Source organism: Python bivittatus, unplaced genomic scaffold, assembly GCF_059951505.1.
Source record: "Python bivittatus isolate LINGU-HERP-01145 unplaced genomic scaffold, Pbiv_v1 ctg000610_np1212, whole genome shotgun sequence".
Taxonomy (NCBI): domain Eukaryota; kingdom Metazoa; phylum Chordata; class Lepidosauria; order Squamata; family Pythonidae; genus Python; species Python bivittatus.
Genome location: NW_028277088.1, coordinates 30,807,152 through 30,833,390, shown reverse-complemented (window position 1 = coordinate 30,833,390; position 26,239 = coordinate 30,807,152). Strand labels below are relative to the sequence as shown.

Genomic DNA, 26,239 nt, shown 5'->3' with positions numbered 1-26,239 from the left:
CTCAGGTACACAGAACCCAAGATGGATGACCCAAGTACCAGTGCATTGAAGTGTAAAGTGAAAACTCACATGGATACTAGACAGAATATTACAACAAAAGGGAGTCAATTTGGTGATATGTCTTATAACCCTGGCAAGCTGTCTCAACCTGTAGTGACATCAAGGAAAATTCAAACCGCTAATCAGTGTGTATACCTCAGTACTTCAGATTCCCTTGACCTTATATCTGTAGATGAACGACTGAATGGGGTATGTTACAAGCCAAACCTCTTGTTTCTGTTCCTGCTGTCCTACACTTATGATAAATGATACAACTATTCAAATATTAACTTGGAATCTAGCAAGTTGGAAGAATGAATTATATGACATAGGATTTCTGTCCAATTTTAGTCTGATTGCAGTACAAGACACCTGGCTTTAGGTCCTGGGCCAACCTGGCATGGAAAGTAAAAGAGAAAGGCTGGGCAATAGGGGGATTGGCCCTATTGATCAGGGAAGAGCTACACTGGAAGGGCACAGAATTGATGCTGAATGTTTATATACTGTACCTCTGCAAGCATCTACTTATTATTCCTCCGATATATGGATGAACAAATCTTCATAATCACAAAAATTCTGGTGTGAGGCTGGGGCCTTCTATAAAAGAGCATATCAGTAACAGCAACATTCCTGAAGAATTTCATTCCATATGGTCATTTCATGGTCATTTAAGGACCAGGAAAAAAATGCTGCTGGTACACAGTTGTTAAACCTGATGTGCAAGTGTAACCTGCAAATTCTAGGGGGCAAGGACCAAAGAAATTACCCCTACTTACCACTGGGAGAAATCTAGACTATAGATTTCTATAGACTATAGATGTGTCTCAAATATAAAGTGTCTTTTCTTTTCTTTAGGATGAGATGTTCGAGGATTCCACTTTTCGTTAAGGATGTTCCACAGCTTGAGATGGAAGCATGCATATATTGTTTAAAAGAAAAAGAGTGAAGCAAAACAAGTGCATTGAATAGGACTGTAAAACTTTAACAGTAAGCTTAAGCCAGGCTTCCTTGGCCGAATATTGTTCAGCTACACTGGACTACAACTTACACACCAATTTACACACCTCCCAAACAGTACTGCTAATAGCCCTACTGGATGGAATAAGCCCATTGGGCAATGATTTTGGGAACTGCAATTTAAACCCATCTGAAGAATCAGGGGTTACCAGTTCCTGCCTCAAAAATGACTACAGTATCTTTGGAGGATTACAACTAATTTCTAATGACACTATGTGTTTAGTTCAGTAAAGTTTTACACATAGCTTAGAATCCCAAACACTCTTATCTTGGAATATTTCCCATTAAATACTGGGTGGCATTTATGTTGAAGTGCGCTCTGCACTGTTTCTACCACTTAACTTTACAAAAGCTACTTTTGTTTTCAAGAAGCCAAAGCGACTTTGGAGTTAAACCTATATTAATTAATGGAATGTAGTAATACGGAACCAGGCTAATAATTTTGCAAAACCTGAGGCCATAGAGAGGGGACGGATGAGGTTCGCCGCAGCATGCTATGATTCGCAGCGAAGCCGCAGCAGCAGGCCGAAAGGATGCAAACCTTCACCTCTTTTAACCTCCGCTAACTCAACTGTAGTCTTCTATTGTCAATCAGACGCTGACAGGACAAACAAAATCCCTCCCCTCTAGCATTATCTCCAACGGCGCGTCACAATTCATCTCTCTTCATGAAGCGGCGGGACCCACCCCCTTTGGTAAAGGAAAAAAAGGCGGACCCCCTTGAGTTCCCGCCTCTCTAACGAATTTCTATTGGTGTCGTAATTGGTTGCGGCGTTACTATTGGCTGACTCTGAGGGCCACTCAAACAGCGGCTCTTCTGGGCGGGGCAGGCATCCGTCGTGCCCCGAGTCTCTCCGTCCATCAGCTTTTCTGTCTTCCTCACACTTTTGTGAGCTCTAAAGCGAGTCGTGCTGAGGTCGGCGACGCCAAGGGGAGAAGCAGCGGAGCTGGAGGGGCCCTGGCTTGACCCAGAGTGAGCCAGGAGAGCGGGCGTGTGCTCTGAGGGAACTTTCTTTTCTGATAAAAGGGTAAAAAGGAACATCTCTCTTTGTGTGTGTGCGTGCGTACGTATGCGTGTTGGGATTTGGGATGGTTGCCGGAACAGGCTGTTGAATAACGGCTCTGGCGACGTGGAGAAGAGCGGGTGTCTTTTCTCCTCACGAGGTCGCAGCTTCGAGCCCCCCACCCGGGCGACTGGCCCTTCTAGCCGCGGCCCCTCGCCTCCCCGCCTTTGTTTCTCCCTCCCCTGAGGAGAGTCAGGAGGAGGCGAGGAGCCAAGAAGCGGCGTTCAGGGCGCGCCGATTACTACCCTCTGGTCCCGGCCTGGAGAGGCGACAGGTTATGCTGAAAACGGAGGGCGGCGGGCGGGGTGGCCAAGGGGGTGGCATGGCTCGAGCCCTCATGCTGGAGTGGGACTCGGTTGGGGGCGAGGGGAGGCGGCGAGGAAGGCGAGCTGCTGCCGGCGAAGAAAGGTTCTGGCGCGAGGCGCGATTCTTGGCTTGTCCCCGACTAAAGGTCGAGTCGGGATACTTGCGCTTTCGAGCCTCCCGCTCAGGCCTCCGAATCTGAGACTGCCCCATTCCTCTTGAATCGCTGGAGAGGGAGCTCCGGGGAAGTCAGTTGAGTCAAGTTCTGAGTCAACGTGCGAGGAATCGGGCGGCATAAGGTCAACGTGCAAGCCGAGCCTACCCTCGGCATCGCCGCTGCTTTCTCTGCGCGTTCCTCAACGAGTTAGCCAAGTTGCAGCAAGAACCGAAAAAAACAGAAGACAGAGAGTCCTGTGACCCTTCAATATGGAGCATTTTAAAACTTCCACCATAACTGAAACAACACCCCACCTTGCTAATTTTAAGAGTGGGGATTGACAAAATGGTAAAAGGACCATGAATCAAGCAGGGCTTTCTAGATTTCATATTTCTTATGCGGGCTTAATGCACTGCATGCATTGCAGTTCTTCTGCAGACACTTAACCCTAGTCACAGTTCTAATTTTAGACATTGCAGTGTCCCAGAAACAATTCAAGGGACCAATCTTGAATTTGCCTAATTTTTACATGGGACCTATATTGAATACCCACAGAAATCACATTGCATACATGATCCATCAGCATGCAATGAGCTATCTCAAACAATTCAAAGATTTTGTGCAGGTGGATTTAATATACCAAGTCATGAACCCACATGATTTTTGCATGGGATCCTTATAGAGAGATGAAATAACAGATCACATCTCTATTGATGTGTTGTGCTGCCACTTTCCAGGCTAGTCAACCATTCTAGGATCATTCCCTGGAGTTCTCCCTTTCAAATATTAAGCAGCCCTGCATGACTCTACTTATCTCCTGAGCCCAGGGAAGGACAAAGAGGTGCTGCTTCCTGCTGAGAGATATAAACAGCTTACAGTCTTTTAAATATCAAAAACACTCAGTGGAAATAGACTGTTAGTTGGTTTTGGAGACACAATTTTATGTTTAAGGTAAGTTCCACTTTTTTAAAAATACAGTTAGTTTAAAAGAGTAACAATTCTGTCATAGCTTCATGCAAGACGTAATAAGAATAGGAGCACTTCTAAGTATCAATGAATACATTGACAGATCCCAGTGGTACCACACCAACATCATTGCATTGGAAGCAGCTAAAGGGGGAATGGGAAGAACAAATGCAACAGGGAGATGGTCTGGGAGAAAAATTGATCTGTGAGTTATGTAACTATCTGTTGCAATTGGCTTTGAGGTATTTCCTTGCTTGTCTGCTAGAGCTTTTTCCCTGTCCCCTTTTCCTATTGCTCTGATATTGTTTCCATTTGGAAATCTGAGATTCTAAGGCTTGGTTACTCTTGATTTCACATGGTGTTTAGAAGGGAACCACATAAAACCAGCATAAATCATGTCTGCACAGAATGAACTATCACAGTTGTAGTTCTGGCTTTTTTGATGCTGCTAAAAATTGGCAGATCTGTGATTGTAATGGTTTATTGCTTGCAGACAGATATGTTGGCTCCATGTGGAGTCTAAGTAAAAATCATCTGGCTCCATGAGGCTCTGTAGTTCCAAATTTTTGAGCAAGGCAGTGCCAAAAAATGGTTAAATCTGTAATTGTAATGTCTCACTAAGCGCAGATAGGTGTAATCTGTAAAGTGAAAGTGGTTTCGTATGCATCCCATGTAAAAATTGTGTAGACCCATGCCTTAGATCCAGAATTTTATACCATAACTCTGCTGAGAATGGTCAAATCAGTGCTGATGATCACAGAAATATGTGGTTGGTGAATTAATTGTTCTGTCATGTGGATCCTATGTAAAAGTTACATGAAATTAAGAACTGGCTTTTAGCCAGATCCTGGAATGGTTCTGAAAAGAAGAAAAATAATTGCAGTCCAAAGAATTATCAGAGGCATGCATGAATTTTAAACTCAAGCTGTTATAGTAATAGATGCCTCTGTGGAATAGAATCTACTTCATAAAATGTATGAAGGATTAAGTAGACAAGCATAGGCATATAGGAGAAGAAAAAATATGGATATGGATACCTAGTTGGTTTTATAATATCCTGCCCTTTATTGAATCAACACAGCTCAGAACATGAAAGTGGATGAAGATTTTGTCAAAGGCATTTTGGATTCCTAGAAAGAGGTTTTTTATGGGCAAAGAAAATTAATTCTCTTCAAGGGCATCTGCGTTCACAAGTTAATTTGTATGCAACTAGATTTTCTGCCAGAAGAAATAAGACTGGAAATGTCCACAAGGGATTTATCTTTCAGGTTCTTCATTATTAATAAAGTGGGTAATTGTAAGTGTATGTTATGGAAATAATTTCTACTGTGATAATACTAGTATTCAGTTTCTGAAAGATACAAATTACACAGTCACTCTACTATCTCATTCTTGTCATTAGTAAGTATTTTGGCATTGACTGTTCCTGCTGCCTTCACTTGCAATGCAAAGCAATTATTGGTTTTGATCTTCTATTTTTCCACGGATTACTACCATGCATTTTAAAATCTAGATCAAGAAGATTTTTTTTTTAAATCAAAATTTATTTAAGTTATCAAATGCCACTTGAAAATTGCTTTAAAGTATTGCTTTTCTGTTTAGGTATTTGTAACTTTATATGTGTAGTGAAGGCTGTCATTTGAAATTTTCAGATTTGATCGGCTGGCTACATTAAAATCCACTCCTGTAGTTTTATGATTTAAAGATAGTAACTAAAAACAATTGTCTTAAAGGAATTTACAATATGCTTAACAGGTTTAGACATATATTCTGAGTTGCAGTCTTTAATCCCTTTTTGCTCTAGCCCTTTGTGCTACAAGTTTTTTTTTGCCCAAATCAAATGGATCTAGATTAAAATTAATATGGGTCAACCAGATAGAACATAATATTTTATGACTCATTAAAAAACCGAATGACAAATAACATGGTGTTAGTTTAATGGCTGCTTATCTTGGCATCAGAGTATGTGTTCATTTGACATGTCTACATAAGGAACTGGCATTTATAATATAGACTTCACTGTAATTCTGATTCTCTGTCTAGTAATTGTGAGCCATGGTGATTCCTGTTATAAAAGGAATCCAAGACTTTTTGACAATATTTTTAAGTCAGTGATTTTTTTTTCTTTTTTCAGAAAATGAATTTATTATATTGAATTAATTTCAAGATGTACACCTAGTCCACTCACTTTTTGGAGACATCCTTACAAAAATTCCTGACATATGCAGTTTCTCATCTGCTTCTTAAAAATGTTTGAAAATTGATTCAAAATGCAAAACCAGAAATTTGCTAATACAGGCAGTTAGAATTATATAACAGTGACCCAAGCAAGTGACTTTGATATTGGTTTATTTCTAGGCCCAATTCCAAGTAATAAGCTTTATATAACAAAATTTACCTGCCTGAAGTACTGCTTTCTGTGATACATATTTTCTCTCTAGGCAGTGGAGAAATTGTAGTTAATTAAATTTATATACCAACTTTCTCCCAAAGCTTCTGGTTATGTACATATTATCTCTTTCTCATCCTTCCCCCCATCCCCAATCTTGAGACTGGTTAGTTCAAATGTATTCTGTGAATTTTGTGACTAAATTAGAATTTGAATGCTTTCCTCCTAAGGCTTAATCTGGTACTTCAATGGTTGAACTTCTATCATCATGCTGTTTTTTCTAACTAGTGTCAAAACTAGTCAGTAATCCTTGAGAATCCATGAGGAAATGATTGTTTCCAAACTGACTAAATTGCAATGTATAAATATGAAAACCTTTTAATTTTTAGGAGCCAGGGCACTAATATATTTATTGACTAATTCTGTGATCCCCTTTGCCAGAAGCCAGTTCACAAGATCTCATGCCAGCATAAATTTACCATCAAAAAATCCAAAGCACAGAAATAACTAAAAAACATGAGACAACTCAGCAACAGCTACAGATGTGCCCACAGCATTCTTAGAAAGCTTGCTGCCACCCACCAATCTCATAACTGACCAACTGTATATAGCTTAATGTGGCATAATAATACAAATGTCATGATACTACTATTCTAATCAGTCCACCCCCTTCTGGTTTTCTATCAGCATCAAGTTTAGGACATAGAATAATACAGCTGGATTTTAGGAAAAATTTCCTAATGATAAGAACAGCTTGACAATGGAGCAAAATCCTGCTTTGCTGCCTCATCATGGCAGGGGAGTGTTCTTGTGAGGGATGAGTGAAGAATGCCTGGAGGGTATGCCAAGAGTTTGTGCTCTCATCAGGGCCACCCAAGGTGTAAAGGCTGTCCCAGCTGTCCAGCTAAAGCAAGCAGGCAACTATATTAGGCAACAGTGATACAGGAGGATGTGGAGGTGAATTATCACTTTAGAGACAAAAGCAAAGGCATCTTTTCATACCATGTGGGGGAAGGCAGTGGTAAACCACTCCTGAATTTTACCAAGAAAACCACATGGATAGACAAGAGAAAGTGATTGATGATATTGTGGATGACACTCACTGTGCTACTGAGGATCTGAAGATCTTTTGGAGTACTAAATGGTATTTTCAACCAGGAAGAACTCAGGATACCTCCCTTGGTAGACATCTCAGTGAATCGCACTTCAAACAGGATTTTATGGTTTCCACATAGAATCAGGAACAGAGCAATAGGAAAAGGCATAGTCTGCAATTGTTTTTCCAAAGAAAAATTCATAGTAAGAAATAATACAAATCAAAAGTTGGTAACAATTGAAGTGGCATATAAACCTAGTAAAATAAACACGTAATCCAGTTAGTAACTGTGGAAGAAGGTTTAAATTTGGTCTCGGATTTGTTTGGGGCTAAACTAACTTTCCACAGTTTAACATATCAACTCTTTCATCTGGGTGGTGGCAGAGAGACAACATTTTAGAATGGCCATTCCAAAACAAGGCTGCTCTAGGAATACAGATGCTCTTCATTTGAATGTTCAGCCTCAGCCATAACAGACAAGGGTATGGAACAGAAGCAGAAAAAAAGTAGGTAGGCACCAACTCTCGGTTATGTCATCACAGATTTTTACCTATTGTTTTCCAAAAAGCTTTTCAAACACTTCAGGAAATGATATTATCCCAGGCATCTTTGTAGTGGGAAGCTGTGAAGGATTGTTGTTTTTATCTGACTGGAACAACTGTGATTGTTCACTATCAATGCACAGAGATAAGCATTTGCCCCAGAAAAGCAGTTGTTTTGATCATTTCTGCTGTGCAAATAGCACATAATTGCTGCCATTCCTTACTTTTCCTTCACAGTAAGAGTGGGGAGCAGGAAAGAGAACTTAGATTAGAAAAAGCTTAGTTTTTCTGAGAGCATGCAGCAGAAATGGAGGATACACTTTTCTCAGAACTGATCAGTTTAGCAAACCATCTGATAATGTTAATCCCTGTCTGCTACTTTCTTGGCTGTGCTGGTCTCATTTGCCAAGTGAGTGTTAAGTGTTAAGAGTATTTAGTATTATTGCAACTGTAGATTCAGGGCTGCAAAAATCTGGATGTGGTTTTCTGTAAACACATAGTAGTCATCAGGAGTTTTGCAGCCCAGATCTGATTGGCCCTTCTGTAAATTTTAAATCCTTGTAACGCTATTTTCTTCTCTGAGATGGAGAAAATGACAGGCACTTTCTGGATTTAAAGGGCTCTTTGCACTGGTTGGTGATATCCAGAAGAAAATAGGGCAGCAAAGTTAAAAGAGTCCATCTGTCATGAAAGAGAATACAGACCACACCAAAAATCAGGATACCACCATTCATCAGTAAGGAAGAACAGTGGCAGGAGAGGTAGGGAACAGCAAAGGAGACTGCAGTTTTTCTGCTATACTATATAGATTTTTATCAACTGGGAGACAGACAGATTGTATTTTAACTGAGCTATGGAGAAAGGCTTTAAGAAATGTTTTAGGAATGAATATATGTTGATCACATCTATTAGAAAAGGCCATACCGGTGTTTTTCTGTCCTTTAGATCTTGCTGTTTAAGCAAAGACCTATACTATAAAGCAGGCCAGCTAGTATGTGTTGTAGCTGGTATGGTTGTGACATAGAACTTTTAAATGGTGTACAAAGGGATAGATAATTTGCTTGACCACATCTCTCCCCTTTCCTCTGTGCAACAGAATGCTTTTATGTAGTGTTCTTGTATCATAGAAGGATTTCTAAGATGATGTAGTGAGCAGCAGTACATAGAGAACTATTACCTTTGGTCTTTAAAATGGATAGCTCAGGAGCGTCTACTTGTTCTTTTTCTTCATCTCAGGTTTGTAAATGGCTAACCTAACATTGTGATCAAATAGGGAATCCCTGTTTTACTTTTATATTTAATACATATCACTCAACAGACACTTAACTTATATTAAGATAAGTTTAACTCAGTAGAGCATGATTTTGAGTAAATATATATGGGATTGCACTTCAGCGTTTGGCCAAGCAGCTTTGTAGTACTTTTTGAAGCTAGTTTTAAACCATCTGACTTACATTTTTGTCTATAAATGTGCTATACTTAGCCCATATACATTATAGAATTTTACTGATTTATTGAAAATGTTTCTATTGTCTATTATAGCTGATCTGCGTTTAACGATGACTCATTCAGTAACAGTTCAAACTTATGATGGTGCTGAACGAGTGGTAGTTACAACCAGTTCTTGTATTTATGGCTGTCGCAGCATCCCCACAGTCACGTGATCATGATTTGCAACCTTTCCTGCGGGCTTCCAACAAGCAAAGTCAATGGGGAAGCCCATTGCAAGTCACTGCTGCAAGTCACATTCATGTGGGGTCCTCACTTAATGACCTGTGCGGTCCTCACTTAACAATGGCAACTGGGACTGCCAGAACTGCTGTCACTAAGTGGTGCAAACATGGTTTTTCGACTTATGACCGTGTGGCTTAATGATGGAGTTTCTAGTCCCAGTTAGCATCATTAAGTGAGGACTACCTGTATGCTACTCATCCTTCATTGGTATTCTAACCATTTTAGTGGGCTGTCATAGTCCATTATGTATATCAAAATCTATAATAAATGTAACTTGAATCAATAAACAGGAAAACCATTAAATTAAATATCTGACAAAACCAAGCTTGAGCTTGAAAATATTGTTTCTAAATTGCATAAAATGACAAGGAGATGACCACACCATTTTTTTCTTCCAAAAACTGCTTCTAAGGAACCGTTTTATAAAAAAATCTTTTTTGTTCTGAAATGTGGTATAAGTCAGAATTGTGAGATGAGTTTATGAGCTTATGAAAGATTTGGCTTCCATTTATTTATCTTGACTAGGTATAATTTTTTATGTACAATACGGGTGTAGTATAATATGTGGTGTATAGTAATGTCCACTGCTGTGAAATATGAAATTGCATGAGATGGGACTAGAACAGATTTTTCTGAATTAGTTGCATATTTGTCCATAATTAAAGGAATCTGGCTAAAACCATTGACATCATAAGGTTATCATGAAAGCATTGTTGAACTTTGTTTTTAGTTCTTGTTTGGTTAATTCATAAAACAAGCTGTATATGGTCCTGCTGATAACATATTTTCTCTTGCCTTTTTGCCTTGATAGAGGGACATGCCCTGTAGCTTTCAGAATTATCTTGTGTTTTTATAACTTGTGGCTTTGCTTCAGGAAAGGGACACTAGCAAATACTCAATAGCATTCCAAAGAGATATTCAGTAAGTTTAAATTGTTTCAGTATCCATCAAATAGTTACTTAATAGAAAAAAGCATTCTAAAGACTATTAAATGTTCTTAAATGAGTCACTTGTTCTCTGTAGTTATAAATACACTGCAGAAAAACAGTCTTCGTTTCTGTACGGTCTTGACAGCTCAAGATAATGTACCCTGGATTTGTGGAAATAACATGTTATCCTTTCTCGTGATTAACTGGGATTATGTTGATAGAAATAATGAAAAGAGACCTATAAAGTTGTTAAGCTATAGGCCCAGATCCATCAACATGTAGCAGAAGCATTTTAGTGTTGATAAAGCTTGTATCACCATTTGCTAACTAATTAAAATTAATTTTTACAATTTGCTGAAATCTAACTTTGCTGAAATCTCCCAAGATTTGGCAATTCTCTTGACATTTTATGAGGTTTTGATATTCTAGTGATATTTTGAAGTGGGTTCTTCAGTAATTTATTTTATCTCTGGATTATTGCACAAGATCTCAGGTCTTCCCTTTACAGTGTTCTCTGCAAACATGGATGGAAATAATTTCAGATTATATATGATGACACTGATTAGTTCAAATTCAGTGTTTGAGTGTACAGAGAAGCGAATATGTTTTGGTCAAAATACATCTGTTCTCACTGGCCAAGAACTTGTGCTTATATTTGAAGATCTCTCCCCTTCACTCTGAAAATACCTCTGTCAGTGGTATGGTTTGTCTAACAGCAGACAATTGTGGAAAAATATATTTTATGGATCTCTCATTCTTAATGTATAGTACTTTCCTTATGCTGCCTCTCTTCTGAATATGAGTGGGCTTACTCTGTTACTGTCAAGTAATTTGTTCTTTCTTCCTCATATTTATCCAGCATGATTCAGACTAACAAATTTTATTAAAAGGCATAAGGCTTCATAGACTGTAGTATCTACTTTTAATAACATTTGTTAGTCTGAAAAGGGGCTGTCAGACTCCTCCTGATTTTTGGCTACCATAGATTAAGCCAGCAATTCTCATATTATTTAATTTTATACTTTGTCAAGTGTGGACAATATAATGCTATGTGTAGATGCATTTGAATGCAGCCTGTGATCATTTCAACATATTGCTTTGTGCATAGAAAATAAGAGGTAGAGGCATTTTAGCAAAAGTTCATATTTTCTTGTTTTTAGGTAATGGAAAATGTATATTTGAAATCTAATTATATAGTGCACTGGCTCAAGATTTGGATTATTAATACTGTATGTTGTTAATAAACTTCACATTTGTAATTAATAATTACATTAGTAATATTTTTGGTACTATTATTTTAATATAAGGAGATATTTGTGAATGAATATTGTTACCTTTCTGTGCATCTAACAGTGAGGAGAAAATTGGCTCAGACTGGGGATACACTGGTCATTAGTTAATCTAGGTATGCTCTACTTGGCTATATGATACTGTAGCATCTAAGATGAAAAAGAAGTTGCATTCACAAACACATACACAGTTTGGGAACAGAATGAATGCTTTTATTGTAATGCTATATATCTACAGTTCAGTGCCATTGGGCACAACCTCCAAATTTTGGATGTGGCCCGTAGAGCCCCTCTCATACTTGGTATTAAATTGAAAGAGAAAATTATCAGTTTTGTTCTGGTTCTGCTTTCTTTTCTGCATCCATTCAGAGGGCAAGTGCAGTTCTCCATAAAAAAAAAAAAAGATTGCAGAGTCTTGCTGTAGTGGTCCCAGCTTTGTAAGAAAAAGGTATTAGAAAATTAACATTTATCTCTTATGCCCCTTAATTTAAGGCTGAAGATTAAGAACACATTGAAATATGTTGGATGCGGATACAGGGATCGTAGAAGATTGGTTATCAGAATTCAAGGTAATCCATGACTTAATTTACAAGAAAGTTTGAAACTAAATTAGTGAATTATAAAATATTTACTATACTTATTTTTTTCTTAGAGATTACAATATAACATTCTAGAATTAATACTATTCCAACCTCCAAGAGTGATGGTGGAAGAGGGCCATTGCCCCCTTGCCAATGCTTGTAAGCTTTTTGAATGTATTTGGCTGGTCAGTGTTTGATATAAAGATATGTTTAATTTAGCAGGGTTTTTTTTATTACAAAGATGGTGTATATTAGATGATGTATTAAGCTGCATATCTTAAATGTTTTTTGTTAGACAGTGCCAGAAGCATCTATAGCAAGTTATGCTAAAAATTTGAAAGACAAGATTTCCCTGGTTTCATCTCTATATAAAGTTATTCAAGATCTACAAAGTGAGGTATCTAAATATTTATTTATTTATTTATTTATTTATTTATTTATTTATTTATTATTGGAGTTGGGATGAACATTGGAATAAATCGTATAGTGACATGTTGACAAGAAGTAAGAAAAAAATAGAATGTAAAATTCTGTTTCCCTCTTCAAAATGCTGTTTTTAGGTCCAAAGGATGTCTTTAACTTTTTGTAGATACTGTTCTATGAAGACCAGAAACTTAATTTCTAAGCAATGTGCTTTCTTCTCAAACTAATGTGAAGTTGAATACAACTTTGCATGTGTACCTTTTTTAAAAAACAAGAAAAAAAGTAAAATAGTCTTCAGGAAGGATAATACTTCTTACAATTTTAGGTAATGAGGATTCCGTTCCTTCTCTTGCTGTGATTCTAATGAAAGGCAAAAATTTAAAAAGAGGATTTTTTCCCCTTCTGTGCAAGGGTTACATCTGTTGAATAAGATAAACAAATGAGGTTTACTAAATACTGGGAATTAATGTAACATTTAACAAATGGAACCTCTCGAAGTAATGAGAAAATGCATCTTAAAGTGACATGTTAAACACGCCAAATATTTAATGCTTGTTTTTCTTTCAGCTGCTGGAACCAGTCTGTCACCAGCTGTTTGAATTTTATCGCAGTGGTGAGGAACTTCTGCTGCAGTTCACACTTCAGTTTCTTCCAGAATTGATATGGTGCTATCTTGCTGTTTCTGCTAGTAAAGACCTACAAAGCAGTGGCTGCATAGAAGCACTTCTACTAGGAGTTTACAATTTGGTTTGTATCTAGAGTTAAGAATTCATTCATTCGTTCATTCATCAATTTAATTGAATTACTTAATTCAAAAAAAGGCTCTAGGTGGCAATGAATTTCATTGTTTGACATCCTTAGATTCTTTTAATCTGATGTACTGTATCTACAGCAATTTACTGTCATTCTGACATTGGTAGAAATGACCATATTTTTGATGACAAATACAGTGGTGCCTTGGGTCACGAACGCTTCTATTCACGACCAATTCGGGTCACGAACAGCTCCGGTCGCAAAAATTTGCCTCCGTTCGCGAACGCTGGATCGGGTCACGAACAGGATCTGAGGCCATTTTCCCTCCCGTGACCCGGTCCGCGGCCATTTTCCCGCCCGTGACATGTGGTCCGCGGCCATTTTCCCGCCCGTGACATGTGGTCCGCGGCCATTTTCCACCCCTGACACATGGTCCCCGGCCATTTTTCCGCCCCTGACATGTGATCCGCGGCCATTTTCCACCCCTGACACATGGTCGTAGGGAGGGGGACTCTCCCTCCAAGCAATAGGCGCCTCCCTGTCCTCCACGCGAGAACGGATTAACGGTAATTACATTGAACCTTATGGGAAAATTTGCTTCGGGTCACGACCAATTTGGGTCTTGACCAGAGTTGCGGAACCAATTAAGTTCGTGAACCAAGGTTCCACTGTACTAAAAATCTGGAATATGAACACATCCTGAATGGTGTTCTCTATGCTGCTAATTGCCTTTTCAATTTTAGTATAGTTGGATGAAGGAACTAGCTTAAAATAGTTGGGTATAGAATATTTGATTATTAATCATTCTTTGTGTTACATGGTTACCCATTAAGATCTGAAAATGGTGGGATAGTTCATATGTGGAGCTATGTTGAGTATGCTTATGATATATAAACTTAGTCCAGAGCCCATGGTTGTGTAAGAAAATGTGCTACAGTCTTATTCTGGAATGAATGAGTCCAGAGATAGGCTTCTGTTTGTTTGTTTGTTTTTTGCAGACTTTCTTTCCCAGTCATCAGTATTTCTGTTGTGTGGAAAAAAAAAGATCAGAGGAAAATTGGATGTTCATGGGTACAGCACTATAGTGGGATGCATATGCATATCTTCCTTGCTTGCTTTAGGAGTACTCCTAAGTATATAGAATATGTCTTTTGCTTGAAAGTGACAAACTGGGTATGAATGCAGATGAGTATATATAAATTGATTTCTAGTAATAGGTATGAATGAAGAAGAATGGATTCATACCAATGAGTCCTTTGCCCACATTTTCAATGGCTGTAGTCTGTGGTATATATTCAGTAGATTTCATTTTCAAAGTGGTAGGAAACACAGCCTCTTTGCTGGCAATTAATTTTATCTCTGTACTTTATTAGCATGTTTGTGTTCAGAAACAAAAAATAATTATACTACTAATAGTGATAATACTGTGTATGATACTGTGTATGATAATGGCCTGGATAACACCCATGAGAGCAGTGTTATGTATTTGATACCTTTCACCAGCAGTATTTGACTATACCACTGCATTTGGCATATATAAGGTTTAAATGTATAATGTTTTGATTTCTGGGGAAAAAAAGGAAATTAAACTGGTATTTCTAAACTTTTAGTTGTACTTACAACAACATCATTTTAGTTGTACTTACAACATAAAAGCTAACACTTTTACTGGGGCATATGCTTTCTTGTGTCGGAGCTTATTTTATCAAATACATGAAGTTATTATCTATGTGGTAGGTATATATCATGAAGGGAAAGACAAGATCTCAGAAAGTCTAGAGGTTCAAGAGACAATTGCATTAAAGTGCTAGGCAGAGAATAATAAATATCAGTTCCTAGAGCAGTGAGTTTAATTAGTAAATGGTGAATACACCTAGCAGAATTTGTAATGTCACTAAAAAACCTAAAGACCTAAATATTCCTATATTATTGGAATATACTAATTATTTAACGCATTTAATTACTCATATAGATGTGTGAATGGTCTCTACATTGACTCTTATAGAACTATGTATATTGTTTTCAAGAGTGCTTCACAGTAATAATCCCCAATTTTAAGTGATATATTTTGTGGCATTATGGCAATTTTTATTTCATAAGTAAAGAAGTGAAAACATATATTGCAGCCATTCTCAAATTATTTCACACAAGATTATAATGATTTTTAATGAGTGCTTCCAAAGTAATAGAATACTATATATGACTCAAAGAGTGTATTGTAGTTAAATGTCCTGGATGTAAAGAATTAAGATATGTTTGTTTTATGTTACGTCTACCCATACTTATAAATGTCCATCTTTGCATATAATAATATGTTTTATGGCATTATGCCATGGGAGGCTTATATCCTGCTTTACCTTTGTTGATGTGCATTTTATACATTTTGAGAATATGAATAACTTGATTATTTTCTCCACAGGAAATAGTTGACAAACAGGGGAACAGTAGGATCCTAAGCTTTACAATTCCATCTTTATCTAAACCTTCAGTATATCATGAAGTAAGTTTTAAAAGTATTCTTGTTTGGTATTATCTTTATAGCTTTGTTCTAGTCTCTCTTAAAAGAATATAATCTGGCCTTTTGTCATTAAATTAGTGGTGGGCATCCTTTGGCTGCACTTACAATTTGGGAAAAATAAGTTGGGCCACATCACAAAAGCCAGTGGAACTTCTTTTAAAATATAGGGGCTTACACTATAATTTCCATCTCCAACTGGGCAGGGGAACAAATTCTTTCTGGGTCTGAAGTTATACTTGGTTTTTGATATGTTGGTGCTATGCTTCAAAAGGTGGGCAGAACCAGGCCAAATAGTAAATGTGATTAGTATTCAAATACATTTAAACATACATTAAACCCAATATAAGATTTTACTACTCATGTATTTATTAATTTTCTGTGACATTAAAAATGATGGTTCAGCAGCAACTTTTGGAAAGGAATTGTGTGGTTCTTTATTGCCACTTTATTGGGATCTGTCATAACACCTTACCATACCCTAAGACTGCTGAAATGGTAGATGGCGGTTTATATTATTTTAGTGATATTGAATCTTGTGTCCTTTAGAACAAATGTCCTACTTACCATATATCCATCAGTATTACGTATACACTGACATTAAATGTACACTGATAATTTATTAAGTATCTACCAAGATTTTAAATATCTATATTCATATTACTCCCCAGAAAGACATTTGTACTGTATAGACAAACATACTCAATTAGGGAATATTTTGTTAATATAGTTAAAAATGGAGGGTAGATTTAATAAAATATTCTTAGAGAACACCTTTTGAGGTATTTGAAAGCTCTTTGTTGTTGTATTAAGTTTTCATCAGTGGTATTTTCCACACTTTGAAATATGATCAATTAAAATAAAGATATGCAATACTTTTCTTGGAAGTTTGTAACTCTTGGGAAACATATATTGTATAATAAACACAGTATGACCTACTGCCATAGATTTACCTTAAAATTTTTGACCAAAATGAATAATTAAATGGGTATTATCCAAAATGGGCATGTATGCCAATTTAATTACAACAAAACTCTAGAAAGGTTTCAGTTAATTCTATTTCAGAGGGCTGTATTACTATCTGGAATATTTCTATAAACAGTTCTTAATGATAAACAGCTTTCTTGCTTTTGATTTTTTTTTTAAAGATCACTAATGCTGTCTTAAGTGACATATTGAAAAAAACTATTTTGTTTAGCCTTCCAGTATTGGTTCAATGGCTCTTACTGAGGGTGCTTTATCTCAACACGGCTTATCCAGGGTTGTATATAGTGGACCTCATATGCAGAGAGAAATGTTAACAGCACAAAACAGGTAAAATTTATGATGTTACTTTCAACTTTAGAGATTAAAGAAGCAATCTTTGCATATTTCCAAATTATCCTTTTCTCATAACTTAATATTTCACAATTACAGTTTTTTTAAAGCATGGGCTAGATATATGCATTGGTGATATGACCAGTGATGACAAAATGTTTATGTTTGCATGATTAACAGCACTTTTGTGAGTTAATCATAATCCTTTATTTATTTACAGGTTTGAAGTATTGACATTCCTTTTGCTGCGTTACAATGCTGCCTTAAGCTATATGCCTGCAGTTTCTCTTCAGTCGTTGTGTCAGATCTGTTCAAGGTAATTTTTTTTGAAGGGATTGATAATGATTAATTATGGCTGCAATCATATAAGAATACATTTCACTGAAAAACAAAAACATACATTGGAGGGAATATGAAAACATTCATATTCGGGTAGTTTTGACATAACTGCAGCTTACCAAATCCCTGTTAAATAAAACATGTCAGAATTCAGATCTTCCCAGAAGCATAAGCTCTTTATATCCATATTGTGATTCCTTTTCAGTTTACTAGCCACTCTATTATGCTATATTGATACAATGTATTGATACATTGCTTCATGAAAATGGTTAATGTTTATGGATCCAGCAGTTGTGGTAATTTCTGTGACTCATTGGAAGAGATTTGTTTTGTCTCCAGTACTGTTCTTTTTGACAAGTGGAAGAGAACATTGAATTTTTATCCCCCCCCCTTTCTCTCTCATGTTGGTTTGGATCAAAGGATCTGTATGCAGAAGGAGAAACTGATAAATATGCCATAAACATTTTTTCACAAGCCAGCTCATTGAGTAAGGAAAATACAACATAAAATGAGTAAACTCCACTGGACCATATAAAGATTATGCAAAATATTATATAAGGAAGAATTTCTATAATTACTTTTTATATATTTTGAAAGCTCATAGATGTTAATTAGACTCAGTCCTGAAAGCAGAAAAGGATGTAATGCATTTACTCAACCTCCTAAGTACATTAGTAATTTTGATTATTAACACAATAAAAATACAATTGATTGTTTGGGTTCATAAATCAAATTTCTAATGCCACTGCGTAGAGATTACATTCTATATTATTTTTTTAGTAGTTCATATATAGGACCTCTGTGCCAAGAACCTCCCCCTAAACAAAGGGGAAAAAAGACACAGAGACTCTTTCACAATTGATCTCTCCATGTTTGAAAGAATGAAACCACTTGAGGTGCATGAATAATTAAAGTGGCTATATAATTGTGATGGGATCATTTTGCAAGTGATGGTGGTGTCATAAGAACTGTCTCTTTCTTTATTACACTTTCACTATCCTTCCTCCCAGTAGCTTCAATCATATGCATTGTATGATTCTTTTTACTGTACAGTATGCCTCCCAGAGTCATTACAGAGTTGGGTGGCCTTATAAATTTCTTAAATAAATAAATAAATAAATAAAATAAAATATAATATACAGGTCTTCTAAACTTAGTGAAGTCCAGAGTATGAGAAGCCCCTCTGGAGAACATCGTTGAAATAGGGTGTGATACAATAGAGTAATTTTACTTATTGTAAAGAGAGAAAAAATGAAGACATTTTATTATTGTAATAGCAATACTTATAAGGCTTTGGAAAGAAGATGTTCTGAAAAAAATTCTACTCAGATTGTTATGTATTTGCTGAGATAATTTATTCAGAATGGAAACTATGAGATGACATTAATTGGCATACATGTAGTCCTTGGATTACAATGGCAACTGGGACTGGAATTTCTGTCACTAAGCAATGCAGTCATAAAGTGCAATGTCATGTGACTGCATTGCTTAGCAACGGCAATCCTGCAGTCTTGGTTGCCATTGTAACCCCAGGACCATGCGGGTCATTATGTGGGAAGAGGTGGGAGACCCAAGCAAGCAGGCCAGTGGGTGAGAGCTGCAGGTGAGACTTAAGCTAAGAGTTAAATGTAATTGAAGTAACTGTATTATTATTTAGTCAGTTGCTAGCTGTTCTTTGGTATAAAACAATCTGAGTTTACAAAGGGACTGCATTAATAATAATTTATTAAATTTATATGCTGCCCAACTCCCAGCAACTCTGGGCAGTTTACAAATTGTTAAAAACATTAAAACAAGAAAACAACACAAAACAGAAAAGAACAAAATTGGCAGAGATAACAAACACAGATGGGAACAAAGAAAAAGAAGAAAAGGGAGCTTCAATCACACCCACCAAAGGCCTGGGCTAAGAGCCAGGTGTTCAGGGCCCTTTGAAACAGCTGTAGGGTGGGGGCCATTTGAATCTTGGAAGGAACTTCATTCTAGAGGGCAGGTGCTGTTACAAAAAAGGCACACTTCCTAGGTCCCTATAGATGGCATTGTTTAATCAAAGGAGTGTGCGAACCCTGCCAGATCCAATCAGTCAGGTAGATTCTGTGGGAGGCAGACAGTCCTCAAGTATCCAGGCCCTGTGTCATGTAGGGCTTTATAGGTAGCGACCAGCACCTTGAATCGCACCTGGAAGCAAACTGGCAATCAGTGCAGTTTGCAAAGCAGAGATTTTATGTGAGCATACTGAGGGATGCTCATCACTGCTCGCACTGCTGCATTCTGGACCAATTGAAGCTTCTGGGTGGTCTTCAAGGGCATTCCCTTGTAGAGTGCATTGCAGTAATCAAGCCATGCGGTGACCAGGGCATGAGTGACTGTCTGAAGGGCTCCCCCAATCAAAGAAAGGGTGCAACTGGCACACCAAATGAAGCTGTGCAAAGGCCTTCTTGGCCACAGCTGTCACGTGTTCTCTCCTCACCTATCAAAACTGGCCTCGGAGAAAGGAAGAGAACCACTGTAAAATGGTACCTTCAATCCCCAACCCACAGAGGCGGCTCAGAAGGATACTGTGGTTGACAGTATTGAAAACCACAGTGAAATCAAAGAGCACAAGGATGGATGCACCACCACCATCCTGGCTCCACCATAGGTCATCAGCCTGAAACATGACTGAAACAAATCTAGATAATCTGTTCCCCCAAGGTTCCCAGAAAGGGAAGGTTGGAGACTGGTCAATAGTTATAGAAGACCATTGGATCCACCACAGCCTCTTTCAAGGCTGGGAGCACCACCCAAAGAGGCCGACACTACAGCGTGGAGCCAACTGTGGGTCACCTTCCTGGCCACTTTCATGACCCAGGATGAACTCAGTAAACAACTGGCTAACAGCACAGAGAGCCTTGTCTACTTCCTCAGGAGTCACCAGCTCAAATGCATCCCAGATCATATCACCAGACCATGCCCCAGGCACTTGGCCTGCCCTGCCCAGCCAGAGTCCAAGGTGGAGTGAATCTGAGCAACTGATTATTCAGATAGCCTGAATAATCCTCACAGCGGCCCAACAGATATTCCGAGGGAACCTTCCCTCCCCAACAGGGACTGAATCACAATAAACAGGACTGCTGGACGGCCATCAGCAGACGCAATAAAGGTGGAGAAATATTGATGTTTCGCCACCCTTATCACTACGAGGTAACCTCTAATATGGGATCTTACACATGTCCGATTGGACTTGCTTTGAGTCTTCCTCCAATGGTGCTCCAGGTGTCTCTTCTTGCAGTTCATCTCCCAGGGCTGCTCGGTAAACCAAGGTGCACTTTGGGATCTGTGCACAGAGAGAGGCCGCATAGGAGTAATATGGTCCAAGGTCCCAGCAACCCACCCATTTGAGGCAGCAACTAAGGCCTTGGCTAAACTGACCACCAGATTCTCAGGGAAAATCCCAAGCTCTGTCTGGAATCCCACTGGGTCCATCAATCACCTGGAATGGATCAATCAAAGGGGCCCTGTCTCTTTGCAGGGAGGGGTGACACTAGGGAATCGAAAGGCAAGCATGGAGTGATCTGTCCACAGCAATGACCTGATGTTAATGTTCTCCATTGCCAGATCACATCTCAAGTGCCCCAAGGCAAAGACCAGTTCTAGCATATGACTTCTGGTAGGCCCATCAATGACTTGGGACAGGTCCATGGTTGCCAAAGCATTCCCTAGCAATTGGAGTGGAGAGCTGTAGAGTATGTCAGTATCCTAAGTATGTTTAGTTAGCTCCTCAAGTTTCTCTACTGCCATAGTGTGTGTTCTGTATTTTATTAAACTATGAGACTTTATCAAGCATCAGATTATCAACTCTGTTTTCTGGTGTAATTGTGCTTGATATAGCTTCTGTTTCAGTAAAAATAAATGCCCCTGGTCAGAATGAAGTATAGTTTATTTTCCTCTCAGCCATTTCTGTTATCAGTTTTATCCTTATCAAAAGTGGTAATCAAGACCTCCATCATGCATGTAATATAATAATTAACAGTTTTAGAATTAATAATGGCTCCCAAGGTTTAAAGAGAGATTTTTTTGTGTCATCTTAAGAGATATCCAATTTTGCGAATACATTTTTTTCCAAAAATTGCTGTACTTGATTCATTCTTTATTTAAAAGAATACAGTATATGCAACCTCAAGCTATTATATTTTTGAGTTACTGCATATTGATTTATAATTTGACTAGTGAAATCTGCATTACTTATGTCTAATATATTTTGCCATCTTTTCCTTTCCTGCATTTGCTTATTATGAACAAATCCTGTGTCAATTTTATAAGCCAAGGAATTCATTACCAGTAGATGTAATGATAGCCTCTAATTTGGATGGCTTTAAAACAGATTGGATAAATTCATAGAGAACAGGTTTATCTACAATTATCTGTCTTGAACTCTCAATTTTACCTCCAGGTTTGGGGCAGCCTGTGTTTAAATATTACTTGCAAGAAAACAATAGGAGAGGGTTATGTCTCCATCTGCTACTTTTCAGCATCCTAGAAGCGCGGTGTAAGAAACAATATGCTGAATTAAGATGGGCTTTGGTCTGTTCCAGGAACTATTCTTAAATTCTTCAGATTGTCCATAGTTCAGAGTATCCGTAAAGTTAGCTTATGGTTTAATGTGTTGTATAAACTCACCCATTATGGCATAGTGTATGTGTTAACCAAACCATGATTTTAAAAATCCTTACTCATTGTTCTTTGTAAAGTCAGCTTTTGTCTTGCACCACTGGAGCTATCTGAATTCAGAAACTGTTGGGATTCATGCCCACTAACCCTTTTTACTTATATGATTAATTAAGATTAAGGAGCCACATCTAAGCATCTGCCTCTAATTCTTAGAATACTTTGGTATACAGAGGAGTTCATGGTCGACTCAATGACTGCAAGGTGCCCAGGTCCTGTGGCTGCAAAACAAGCCCAAATCATCACCCCTCCACCACTGTGCTTGACAGTTGGTATGAGATGTTTGTGCTGATATGCTTTGTTTGGTTTTCACCAAACATGGCACTGTGCATGATGGCCAAACATCTCCACTTCAGTCTCATCTGTCCAAAGGACAGTGTTCCAGAAGTCTTGTGATTTGTTCAGATGCAAATTTGCAAACCTAAGCCATGCTGCCATGTTCTTTTTAGAGAGAAGAGGCTTTCTCCTGGCAACCCTTCCAAACAAACCATACTTGTTCAGTCTTTTTCTAATTGTACTGTCATGAACTGTAACATTTAACATGCTAACTGAGGCCTGTAGAGTCTGAGATGTAACTCTTGGATTTTTGCAATTTCTCTGAGCATTGCACGGGCTGACCTTGGGGTGAATTTCCTGGGACATCCACTCCTGGGAAGATTGGTAACTGTCTTGAATGTTTGCACTTGTGAATAATCTTCCTCACTGTAGAATGATGGACTTTAAATTGTTTGGAAATGGCCTTATAACCCTTCCCAGATTGATCGGCAGCAACAATTGCTTCTCTAAGATCATTGCTGATGTCTTGACTCTTTGGCATTAACACACATCTCAATGCTCAAGACCAGCAAACTCATAAAACTTCAGCTTTTATAGAGGTAGTCACACTTGCCGATGATCAATTGATCAAGGGCATTTGATTAGCAGCACCTGGCTGCTACTTAGCCTCTTCATACCTATGGAAGCAGTAAGGGTGTATTTGGTTTTTCACACATGGCTTCTCCATTTTGGCTTTCTTTTTGTAAAATAAATGATGACATGGTATAATATGTCATGTGTTGTTGTTTATCTGAGGTTGTATTTACCTACTTTTGAGAACTGCTAAGGACCAGATGATTTTTATTATGTCCTGATACATAAAACCATAGAACTCAAAGAGGGTGTTTCTTTTTCACAAGACTGTATGTATGCTTTGCTGACCCACCTATTTGGCTTACAGAAGAATTACTTGTTTCTTGATTGTTTTAGGGATACTTCTTTTTGATTTGGGAAATCCATAATATTCTTAAGACTGTGTATGTTGACAGTATAGTACAACTATTTTAAAATAGCAATGCTAATTTTAATATTTGCATTTCTTTTAGAATCTGTGTTTGTGGGTACCCTCGCCAGCAAGTAAGAAAATACAGAGGCATAACCAGCAGAATTCCAGTCTCCTCTGAATTCATGGTGCAGATGTTAACAGGGATTTATTATGCTTTGTAAGTTCAGTAAATGTATGTCTTGTATATACATGTAATAGTGCATTTTAGAACAGATTGTATGTAATACAAAACAGAATGTTCATTTACATGATAGCAGAGGGAGGCCCCAGAGATCTCACACTTGACATTGCAAAGGTAAGAATCTTTCAGCATTCTTGCTGTTGTTTTATAAAATGTCCAGAGTGGCTTCCTGAGTGACAATCATCAGTTCATGTTAGCCCCATAAAATGGGGGGAAAAAAATGTCTGTCATTTTATGTTAAGTAAATCCAAAGCAGACATGTAGTTGCATGAGGGTAAAAAGTGCACTATCTATAGTAATCTTTTTAGAACCAACCAGATGCTATAAAAAAAGATTCTTTAGAATCTGAAATATTACCCCTCCCCCCCAAAAAAGCAGAAGATGAAAAAGAAGCAGAAAAATTTAAAAACCAGACTACTTGTTACAGTATGAGATTGATAGCTCAGGATGACTCTAAAGATGCAGACTGCTGAGTTAAATGCATTAGTTGCTAATTGGTTAAAGAGGTATGCTGGAGTTGGCTCCTACCAGCTCACAAGAGCCGTTTGTTAAATTTTCTGGAATTTTGTGTGCTGGTTGAGAACAGAGCTGAGCCATGCTACCTAACTTGCTGATAGCTGTTTGGTGACGTGGGCCAGTGGCAGCAATGGAGCTGGCAGAGCCAGTTGTTGAACATGTACCAGCAAACCACTGAATATACCTTACCATGATTAAATATCATCCCCCCAAGTTCTGAAAACACAAGCTAGTTATTCTGAAATTAGTAAAGGTAGTCCTCGCTTAACAAACATTTGTTCAGCAGTGCTTATGCCTGGTCCCCGAAGTTACAGCTGTTGCAGTGCTGCCACAGTCACATGATCAAAATTTGGGCGATTGGTAACCTGCCCACACTGACGACCGCAGGGGTCCTTCAACTCCAGTCACCTGCCTATCTCCCCCCATCTTTGCCCTTTTGGCAGCACTGCACAGCAACACTTCCTGGTGGCAGTGGCACTGGGGCTGAAGTAGAGGCCCAGGGCCTTCAGCAGTCTCAACTGGCTGCCACCGCCCTGGGCCTCTACTTCAGTGCCAGCACCACGGGTGCCGCTGCCAAGGAGTGCCGCCTCAAGCCCTGCACCACGGCCAGCCACTACAGCACAAAGTCGCAGCCGCCCCGCCACCCTGTGCTCCTCAGACCCTGCCATACCCACCTGCCCTTCGCCATCTTCTGCTACTGATGAGGCACGCCCGGCCTGGCTCTATGTGAGGCAGCTGCTGGCCACACCAGGCCTTCTTCCCAAGGCTGCACACACCATTGTCCAAATCATGTGCCGTTCTCACAATACTTCAGAAGGTCTCAGAAGCTTTCCAAAGGGTTTCTGAAGCATCACAAGAATGTTGCATGTGATTTGGAGAAAGGTGGGTGTGACCTTCTTGCGAGGTTTCAGAAGGCCTCAGAAGCCTTCTGAAGCATTGTGAGAATGCTGCACACTATTAGGAGAATGGCACGAGTGGCCTCAAGAAGAAGGCCTGGCACGGGCAGCAGCTGCCTCACATAGGGCCAGGTCTGGGTTGCCTCAGCAGCAGCAGGAGGAAGACAGTGAAGCAGTTGGATGCAGCAGGGCCTGCAGAGAACAGGGCAGCTGAGGCTTTGCGCTGTAGTGCTGGGGTGGCTGAGTGCAGCACAGGGCTTGAGGAGGCACTCAGTGGTGCTGGCAGTGCTGGGGCTGAAGTAGAGGCCAGGGGGCAGTGGCAGCTAGGTGAGACTGCTGAAGGGGCCTCTACTTCAGCCCCAGCGCTGCCATGCCGAGGAGTGCCACTGTGCAGAGCAGGGATAAGGGGGGAGTTAGGTGAGGGGGAGTTACAGAGGAGGAGTCCCTTACGTTACCGAGGCTCAGGGCTGGGAGGGACCAAGCTGGGAATGGCTTGGATTGGGGTGGGTCCTCACCTAACAACCGGTGCAATTCAGTTAACAACGGCAACAGGGACTGCTGGGATTGCTGTCTCTAAGCAATGTGGTCACGTGACATCACAATTTACAACTGCATTGCTTATCAACAGAAATTCTGGTCCTAATTACTGTTGTAACTCAAGGACTACCTGTACCTAGATGAACACTGGGTAGAAAGCAAAGCTTTAAAAATCAAATGACAGAAACACATTGCTAAATATACTAAATCTTGAATGCTTTAATATAATCCTATGGAATTTGTGGTGGTGTTCCTAAATCTTCAAATTTCTCTTATAGAATAGCATTCTGTTTGAAAATTATCTAATCTAGTATATTAATTTGCAATTTTAGAGAATTCCTGGTGGTTAAGATATTACTGTTTACCAGGAACTGTTAGGAAACTATATTGAGAAGGCAAATTTGCATTCTGGTACCAAAATAGACTTGACAAAAGCACTGTGACTAAGGTATAGCATATGTTTGTATCTTTTAAAATTAGCAGACCCTTATAGCTGCTTTTAAGTAATGATGTAGAGGGGGATATTAATTTTTTTCCCTATACATAAATTTTATTAATGAACTCCTGCCACTAATGCTTACATGGGGAAAATATCCATTGTTCTATATATTTCCCACAAGCTAATAAC

General features: G+C 38.7%; 1 protein-coding gene across 2 annotated transcripts in view; it reads left to right on the top strand.

Moving 5' to 3' along the window:
* Positions 1-1,889: 1,889 nt before the first annotated feature.
* HYCC1 (hyccin PI4KA lipid kinase complex subunit 1) overlaps positions 1,890-26,239 on the top strand; it is a 39,593-nt gene continuing 15,243 nt past the window's right edge. For both annotated transcript variants that reach the window (XM_088150681.1, XM_088150682.1), the window contains exons 1-8: positions 1,890-2,084; positions 12,018-12,094; positions 12,402-12,503; positions 13,097-13,276; positions 15,702-15,782; positions 16,996-17,111; positions 17,335-17,430; positions 23,522-23,638. In XM_088150681.1, the coding sequence (XP_088006807.1) occupies positions 12,044-12,094; positions 12,402-12,503; positions 13,097-13,276; positions 15,702-15,782; positions 16,996-17,111; positions 17,335-17,430; positions 23,522-23,638 (743 nt within the window). In that variant the 5' untranslated portion in view covers positions 1,890-2,084; positions 12,018-12,043. The remainder of the gene's footprint in view (positions 2,085-12,017; positions 12,095-12,401; positions 12,504-13,096; positions 13,277-15,701; positions 15,783-16,995; positions 17,112-17,334; positions 17,431-23,521; positions 23,639-26,239) is intronic.